Raw genomic sequence first — 9,822 nt, 5'->3', positions numbered from 1 at the left:
TGAAGCAGGAGCACAATCCCAGGCCAGGAAATCACCCACATAGTACAGCAGACCTCTCCTGTCACATCCACTGCTCCTCTCAGCAGTGTATTTCAGTCAATCTGCCTGTTCTGCTCCCCACTCTGTCTTTGGAAAATCCTCTCATCCCTGCCCCTCTGGCTTGTGCCCCAGCTCTTGTATGCATAAATAAATAAAATCTTAAAAATTAAAAACTAAATAAAAGAGTGACACAAATAACTGCTTTTAACAGGCTCTTTTATAGGCCAACTTGCTATGTAAAATTAATGCCAAATTTTCATAGTTTTTAATTATACACTAACCGGTACAATTTCACCTGTATTATACCTCTGAACCATGAGTGGTGAAGGATGTAATGAAGTTAAAATCTGTAGGCAATTCCAGAATACTGTTGATTTTTTTTTCTAAGATGGAAAGTTAATAATTTATTTCAGCTGTATAATAGCACAGAAAAATAAAAAAGGATAGGACCTTATGCAGATTTAGTTCTGCCTTCTCCCGTAATAAGAGTTAGAGAGATTACATTTTCCCAGTATATTGAGGGAAATTCCCTTAAAGAGACTGAAACTCCTTTACACCTGCAAACATTCTTTACAAAGAGCTACTTTCAACCAACCTTCAGAGTTATTATGAAATAATTGTTTTTGCAGAGATATACTTTGTGTTAGTAGATATTTGCTCCCCTATATTATATACCCCCTGCTAATGCAAACTAATACATTTCTTGACCATTAAACCCCCTTTATAATTCACAACCCATTTTTTTTTAGTTCTGAGATATGTTTTTTTAATAATATGTTTATTTTATGTCATTTTGTGCATTTTTTCATCTCAGCTGTAATCCCCATGGGCTTCCCATCACCAAATCACCCATGTGCCACCACCATAGTCCAGTGCATCTCCCTCCCCCCACTGTTTTTGATCCCATTCCCCACTCTACCCCCATAAAATATCTCTAGTATATAGCTGTTCATTATTACTATTATTATTTTCTTACCTGGTCCGTTATATTCCTGCTGTAAGAGAAACCATCCGGTATGTTTCCTTTACTTTCTGGCTTATTTCACTAAGCATGATCTTCTCCAGCTCCCTCCATGTTGCTGCAAAAGACATCTGTTTATTATTTTTTGGGTTGCTGAGTAATATTCCATTGTGTATATGTCATCCACTTTTTAACCCAGTCATCCACTTTTGGGCATTTGCGCTGTTTCCACATCTTTCCAATTATAAATAAGGCATCAGTAAACATGGGGGTGCAGGTATCTTTTTGAATCAGTGTGTTTTTGTCTTTTGGGTAGATACCTAGGAATGGGATTGCTTGGTCATATGGAAGCTCCATGTGTAGCAGTTTGAGGAACCTCCAAACAGTTTTCCATAGTGGTTGTACTAGTTTGCATTCCCACCAACAGTGCAGGAGAGTTCCTTTTTCTCCACAATCCTGGTCAACATTTGTTGTTGCTAGTTGTTTGAAGATTGTTGCTAGTTGTTTGAAGATGTGCCATTATCACTGGGTGAGGTAGTATCTCATTGTAGTTTTAATTTGCATCTCCCTTATTACAAGTGATGTTTAACATTTTTTTCATGTGCTTATTGGCCATCTGCATTTCCTCTTTGGAGAAGTGTCCTTTTAGCTCTTTTGCCCACTTTTAGATGGGGTTGTTTATTTTTGTTGAGTTTCATCAGTTCTTTGTATATCTTTGTATATCTTTGTGATGGGTCCTTTATCGCTAGTTTTGTGTGAGAAGATTTTTTTCTAAATAGTGGTATGTCGGTTTGTCTTTTGTAATGTCTCTTTTGCTGTACAGAAACTCTTTAACTTAATGTAGTCCCATCAATTTATCCTAGCCTTCACTATCATATCATGTGCTGTATCTTTAAAAATGTTGCTGAAGTGTATGCTATGTAGTGTTCATTCCTTTTACTTTTTACTTCTCTTTCTTTCTCTGTTTTAATTCTCTTTATTTCTGTGTCTTCCAGGGGGGCGGTGCTGATTCATTCTCCTATTTCATCTATTCGGTTTTCATTACTTTTCCCAGCATTCTTTATCTCCTCTAGTGGCCTTTTCATCACCTGAATTTCTACTATTTCTTTTTTTAATGTCTCATTTTCTTTCTTCAATTCATTGTTTGTTTCATTTTTTTTTCTTTTTCATTTCTTTTATTCATTTACTTGCTTGCATTCTTCAATTCCCTGATGGCTTGCCTCCTATCATTTTTTCCTTCCATCTTCTTTTTGTTTGTTTATCATGCTGATTCTGAATTCTCTATCTGGTAGGCTAAGCATTTCTTCTATTTCTTTGGTGCTTTCTGGTGACTGATCTTTTTATGGTGTATTTTTTCCCGGTGGACTTCTTTGGGTATTTGTCTTCTTTTCCCTGTCATGTATTTTCTAAAACTTTCTATTCTCTGAGACACAGTATTGCTATTACTGACCGGCATTCTTTTTGGATGTTCTTTCTGGGATGGCTGAGGGACTTTCAGACACTTCAGTTGTGAAGGATATTCTGAGTTGTGCTCTGTTTCAATATCTGCTATTTTTCCAGCCCCAACTGTGTGGAATTGTGTCTGTTGTCTCAGCCAGTAACAGTCAGAGGTCTCTTTTGGTGTTCAGCTTCTTCCAATAACATGTTGAATCCTTGTCTCTGAAAGGTGCCTGTTGATATTGTTGCCTTTGGATGTCCCCGGTTCTCTCTATGCTTGGGCGTGGGTGGTGGGGCGCGTTAGAAGTATTGTAGTCTCCCTGGAGCTGGGCCTGTGGTTGAGTTGATGGCTGGTTTTGTTCACTTTCTGAGAACTGTGAGCTTTTCTGGCTCACAAGTCTTCAGGCCTCTGCTGTGGAGGCAGGGAATGCAGGAATGCAGGGATTACCAGAATGGCTCAAAGCCTCCCAGCTGAGCAGGCTGCCAGTCCTCCCTCTGAGCTTCCAGGGCTCTTTGTGCGCACTCCAAACAGTCTATCCCTGGCAGTCTTCCCCCACTCCTTGGGTCCTCTCACAACTCTCAAGCCAAGTTGTCTCTCTTTAACTCCCAGGCTTTGCCACAGTTTTTGTGGGTAGATGCAGTAAGCAGGTAGACCTGTAGCAAGTCTCCCCATCTGATGCACTTCCTAGGGCCTCTCTATGCTAGGATGTGCCCGTAGAGGGTCAGGGGCAGTGTTAAAATTGTTGCAGTTTCCCAGGGTTGGGCTTGTGGTTGAGTCCTGTCTAACTGGGGTTTTTTCCCCCTTTTACCTCCGGGCTTTGTGAGTCTTGCTGACCATGCCTTAAAAATGGCACCAAGGGCCCTCCCTGGTGGCGCAGTGGGTTAAAGCACAGCACTGAGAAGCTAAAGCCACTTCTGCATGAGTGCGATCCCCGCCTGCCCCGGAGGAGATCCACATGGCGAGGCAGACCTCTCCTGACCCGCCCGCTGCTCCCCTCAGCAGTGTACTATATTGATCTGCCTGTTCTGCACCCCACTCTGTCCCTGGTGAATCCTCTCACCCTCCGCATCTCTGGCCTGTACCCCAGTTCTGTATGAATAAATAAATAAATCTTAAAAAAAAAAAAATGGCAACAAGATCTGACCAAGCCTTAATGTCACCTAATCTCAATTCTCTGCTGTGGGGACAAGAGATGCAGGGAGCGTTAGAAGCCCCCAGTCTCCACTTCCTCAGTTTGGTGTTCCACTCACCAAACTGAGTTGTCTCAGTTTATCTCCAGGGCTTTAGCGGGCCAGCGGCATTTCCTAATGCCTGGGCACCTGGGCGCTCTGGATCAATGCTCCCTATTGGAGCTCCCCAATCACTGAGTTTCCCTCAGTTATCTTCCTTCTAGTGAGTCCAGGATGCTCCCATTTGCATTGAGACTTGTAGTAAGTCTACAGTCCATTTTTAGTCTTATATTCCTGTGGGAGCTTGGATGTAATGATTTCGGCATCTTCATTCTGCTGCCATCTTGCTGGTTCCACCTGATCAGTTTCTAATACTGAAAACTAATCAACAGTTTTTAAAATCAACTCATTTCATGAAGGCTTGGAATATTAATATGAATGGCATGTTTTTGAAGATATTACACATAAAAATAGTTCACTTAATCTTTTTTACATATGTGTTATACTTCCATTAATGTAAACTAGATATATATTTCAAATAGTTTTGGATGCCTACAGAGAGAATCGGAAATGACCTAACTGAAAAATACAAACTGATATGGTGTGAACCCACAATTCAATCCTTTAGGACCGAATGTGGAGGAAAAATCGTTCCAAGAACCCGAACTCCAAATGCATTGGTACTGACATCAACAGGAATTTTAATGTCTCATGGAACTGTGAGTAGTTAGCTTCACCTCAGGAAAAGTAGCTATAAAGACTATTAAATCACCAAATTAACTAAAGTACATACTTATTTCAGTAAAGATGGATATTAATTTTCTTATCTACAAAGTGAAAAGATCATCATAACCATGGAGGAATTGTTTTTTGTTGTGTGGGGGGTGGAGCTTATCTCTTACTTAATATATGAATCTTGCTAAAAATCAGGCATAATACAACGAACAAAAATTCTTCTACTCTGAAGAGAGATCTCAGGACCCTTCTCTATCTGGTCTACTAAATTTGAGAAATACCAATTTGGTAAAACCAACTTACCTGATGTTAGTTGTTTAGGTATTTGTTGAAAGGAATCTTAATAAGAAAAAAAAATGACAAAATGAACAGAACTTCAAAGATAAGCAGAGGCCTGGTATATCAGATGAAGCTGTAGTTGCAATACAAATATGACTTTCTCATTACATACTTTAAAAGAGAAATTACCACTACACGAATTGATAATTTTTTTCTTTACCTAGTTGTATTGAAAATATTTCCTCAACTTTTAATCTTTTTTTCATGATGAATACAAAATAGCAGTTAATCCTAGTGGCTTGCTGAATCATGTTGAAGAGGCTCAGACTCAAAGAATATAATTTCCAACAATTTGGAGATGGTGTGAGGGGGTTGAGTTGGAAGTGGGCAACATCTGGCTCCCAGCCACAGGCTGATACTGATATATTATTCCTGTGACCCTGGAAAGTAAAGGGAAAATAAACAAGAAAGTTCCAGGAAGCAAATTCGTTACATGTGATTTGTATGTACAAGGTTATTCTACAGTGACAGTGACATCTGACCTGTAAGCCTGGGGGGGTAAAATGTTAAAATATTTAGAGAATTCACCTTGGAAGAGGCAGGGGATAATCAAAGGAAGAACAAATGTAATCTGGTCCACCCATATTCTCTGCAGCTTTTTCTGACACTAAGAACCCCTGTAGTCCTATCTATCGGGGCCCTGCACCAGAGTCTGAAAAAGAGACAAAAGCTGTCACTGACTTTATCCGAAGAAACCGGAAATTAATCAAGGCCTACATCACCTTCCATTCCTACTCCCAGATGATACTGTTCCCTTACGGATATACAACAGAATTGCCACCTGGTTACAATGACCTGGTACGTGAAAAATGTTGTGATTTATGCATTGACTACTAGTCTGTTAACAACTTGTGCAATATTGGAAGATTTCCACATTTTTTTAAGGATTTATTTATTTATTTGTGCATACAGAACTGGGGTACAGGCCAGAGGCTCAGGGGCGGTGAGAGGCTTCACCAGAGACAGAGTGTGGAGCAGAACAGGCAGATTGACGAAGTACACTGCTGAGGGAAGCAGCGGGCGGGTCAGGAGAGTTCTGACGCGCCATGTGGTCACCTAGGCGGCAGGCGGGAATCGAACTCATGTGGAAGTGGCTTCAGATTCTCAGTGCTGTGCTTTAACCCGCTGTGCCACCAGGCAGGGCCGATTTTCACATTTTAATGCCAATGAAAAGAACTGATGAAGCTTACCTTGTAGTTAAAAGCATAATCTTTAAGGTTAGTTTTTATTTCATCAAAGCATATAAATAATAAAATCTTTCAATGTGATTTTGAGATTAAAACTAGTAGGAAAGAATGTTTAGGCAATCCACAGTATAATTATATTGCTACACAGATTGTTGTATATTTAAGCATTTACATGGTCATATGTGAAAAACACACACAGCCAAAACCTAATAAAATAGCAAAGCCAGTATTTGTTTCCAGACTTAAGAAGATCCATTGCATTTTTATATTCCTGATCAAAATGGAAATTATGTCACTTTTATCTCCTAAAGAAATAACACTACTAATGTTGTGATGCCTTCTCACTAAGAGCACACTTTCTAGAACTAAGACACTCTAGCATCCCTTTCCTTTCTATGAAAATTAGTCATATTAACTTTGAGAGGGAAATAAAACTCTACATATAGATTCCAGTGGATTGCAACAGTAGATGGATGGAAAGAGGACCAAATAGTTTTAATTGTTGTAAAAGAAAAGAAATAGAGTAGATAAAGTTCAATGACCTATATCCCATAGCAAATATAAGACTTTCAGTAAAAGCTGTGATTTAAATACTGCCTTATAAAATTATTTTTTTAAAAAGAGAGATCACAATTTTCATTTTGATTTCAGGCAATATATTCAACACAATACTTAATTTTGAGTTAAGGCAAAGATACATATAAATCATTAAAAGCATCTTTACATACAGTAAGAGAAACTCAGTAAAACAAAAAGCACTCTATTGAATGGAAGAAAATATTTGCATGCCACACATCTGGAAAAGGGCTCACATCCAAGATTTACAAAGAACAAATACAACACAAGGAAAAGAAAAAAAAAATAACTGAAACAAAATATGGTCAGAAGAGCTATATAGAGGTACTTCTCCAAAGAAAACATACAGATGTCTGTTCAATAACACATGAAAATATGGTCATCATTACTTATAATCAAAATCATAAGATACTATCTTACATTCATGAGAATGACCCCCATCAAGACCAGAAATAATAAGTGCTGGCAAGAATGCTGTTGGGAATGTAGACTGGTCCAGTCTTTATGGACAATATGGAAGTTACTCAAAAAAAATTTTTTTTTACTCTAATCCTAAACATCTACCCAAAAGGCATAACCACCCTTATAATCACTGCAGCGTCATTTACAATAGCCACATTTTGGAAACAATGCCATCAATAGAGCAATGGGTTAAGACATGGTATATGTATGTATATACCCATATATACATATATATGTGTATACATAACACACACACAATGGACTATTACCCAGCTATTAATAAAGAGTTGAATTCTTTTTACATATTTTTATATCATTGTTTATTTTTGAATAATTTTGATTTCTCAGGTGTAGTCCCCATAAAATTCCCACTCTCAAGTCACCCATGAGCTGCCACGATAGTCTCTTGTGCTCGTCCCTCCCTTTTATGACCCCTCAATTTGTTCCCTGTGATATGTCTCAGGTCTATGGTTTGCCTGTAAGTTTTGCCATTTGTAGCAATATGGATGGAATTAGAGAGGATAATGCTGAGAGATACAAGTCAGAAAGAGACAAATACCAAATTATTTTACTCATTTGGAGCATAAAGAAACAAATGTTCTGATAAAATACAAACAGTAACAAATTCCAGAATACTGATATAAAATTGAAGCTACAAAAGGAGCAAGAAAGATAAAGAGTGGGGAAATGAGGCACAGACGATGGTGGAAGACCATGGGTCCTTCCTGCAAGGTGAGTTGTGAGGACATACATCTGAGGAGGTGTGATCCTATGCTTATGATTCATGTGCAATGTTGTAATCAATGTTACCACAAAAGAAAAAAATTAAAATAAATTTTGAAATAAAATGTTTATGCATATACAACAAAAAATATATATACACAACATATAGACACTTAAGAATGCTAATTAAGAACCATACCCATGAATTTGATCAATTTATGCAAAGATACAGCAATATAAATTCAATCTCCTTTAAGAAAATGATATCATGGTTTCCACAACATGGCCAGCAACATTAGCTAGCACTTGCTTGACTCTCTTTAATGGAAAAAAAAATGGAATGCAAGAGCCTAGAACTTTTTTTTTTTTTTAAGATTTATTTATTCATTCATACAGAACTGGGGTACAGGCCAGAGATGCAGAGGGTGAGAGGATTCACCAGAGACAGAGAAGGGCACAGAACAGGCAAATCGACAAAGTACACTGCTGAGGGGAACAGCGGGCGGGTCAGGAGAGGTCTGCCACGCCCTGTAGACTCCTCTGGGGCAGGCGGGAATCGAACTCATGTGGAAGTGGCTTAAGCTTCCCAGTGCAGTGCTTTAACCCGCTGCGCCACCAGGGAGGGCCAAGAGACTAGAACTTTTATCGACCTCTTTCCAACAAACTCACTCAACTTTCACTCACACACAAAAAAATTATTAATCCATTTTTAAAAGAAAAAAAATGACATAAAAATATAGCAAAAAAAAAAAGGAACCTGAACTTTAGAAACATGACTGGAACAATCTACAGCAGTGACTGCTTGGAAGATTTAATTCAGTGAATTTTCTGTGGTTGTTGGTTGTTCACTAGTCTTACTCTGATAGAAGCTAGACATTCTTTCTGACAGAGAAGCTGTAACCACAAGAAAGGCTAGGATCTGGGCATCTTCACAGCACCCAAAATCTGAGTGGACTATTTTTTGAAGGATATGCAATATTCATATTTGTATTGGCACCACATTCTTGCTGAAAGCACTGGTTCCCCTGCTGAAACTTACTCTGTATTGCAATAGGTTTGATTCCACTCAAAATTTCTTTTATTCTGGTATTCATTTACTGAAGCCTTCTCATCAAGGGAACGCATCAGAATTTCAAGGAATTAGCTCCCAGATGCATTTTTCCTAAGTGGAGCAGCCTATTATGTGGGATATGGATCTGACTGTTGGTACTTGCAAACTTTGGAATTCTCAGAAAGCCATATATTCAATAAGGCCAATAAAACACTGGAAATTCTAATTAGTGACGTTGACTGAGCAGTTATGTTCATTCATCAAAAAATGTATGGCGTCCATGTAAAAGACATCACTTCTGACAATGGAATTTATGTGGGACAACCCAGGCTCTGTCTCTAATCCACACTATTCAATCCTTACGACTACTAGTATAGTAATGGATATAACTGCTATAGTAATGGATATAACTTAATGAACTATTCATATCTCTCCAAAACCAGAATTTATTTTTATGTTAGCTTTGAAACAAACTTAAGTCAGACTGCCTATGATGACTTGATCAGGGTTAGTTGCGAAAGTCTTCAAGTCTGGAAAATTTATGACCACTTACAGTGTTTTCCTTGTTCAAGAAAGTTGAAAGTTTTAGGTTTGATTGCGAGAGCATTGTGTTCAATTATTATCACTTTTTACTAGTTTTGCTAGAAAGCAGCAACAGTAGAGTTGATTTTTAAAAAAGAAGGAAAAATAAAAAAGACAGAACACACATAGCAAAAGGTAGTGGCTACTTTTTAGATAGTGATTCTGGGGTCATGTTTTCATAACTACGATTTCATAGTTGCAAAAAGCCCTAGATGTAGTGCTAATGTAATAATTTTTAATTGTGTTACTCCAGCAAAGAGTTAAATATCTTCATAAATGTTCTCTTCTGTGTATAGTTATCCTAGGCCATTCTTATGAAATAGAAGTATGTATAGAAAAATAAAAAGAAAATTACTATATTGAACTTTAAACACTTGTGGAAGCAATCAATTTGGGTTCTACGCAGTGAAATATTTCTCTAGAAATCCCACAGAAAATGTTTTCAGGTTTTGGAAAGCCTCAGCCTAACCACTGTAATTGTTCTGTTAAATTACCAGGATTTTTTTTAATATATATATATATTTAAAGATTTGTTTATTTATTCATACAGAACTGGGGTA

At 37.9% G+C, this 9,822-nt stretch overlaps 1 protein-coding gene across 1 annotated transcript in view; it reads left to right on the top strand.

The window, feature by feature from the left end:
• CPA3 (carboxypeptidase A3 (mast cell)) overlaps window positions 1-9,822 on the top strand; it is a 34,800-nt gene that overhangs the window by 16,362 nt on the left and 8,616 nt on the right. The window contains exons 8-9 of the mRNA XM_004682434.2: window positions 4,236-4,326; window positions 5,277-5,479. Coding sequence (XP_004682491.1) covers window positions 4,236-4,326; window positions 5,277-5,479 — 294 coding nt within the window. The remainder of the gene's footprint in view (window positions 1-4,235; window positions 4,327-5,276; window positions 5,480-9,822) is intronic.

The sequence above is a fragment of the Condylura cristata genome, unplaced genomic scaffold (genome assembly GCF_000260355.1).
Source record: "Condylura cristata isolate star-nosed mole 26May11 unplaced genomic scaffold, ConCri1.0 scaffold00014, whole genome shotgun sequence".
Classification (NCBI taxonomy): Eukaryota; Metazoa; Chordata; class Mammalia; order Eulipotyphla; family Talpidae; genus Condylura; species Condylura cristata.
This window is presented reverse-complemented; position numbering and strand designations above follow the sequence as displayed.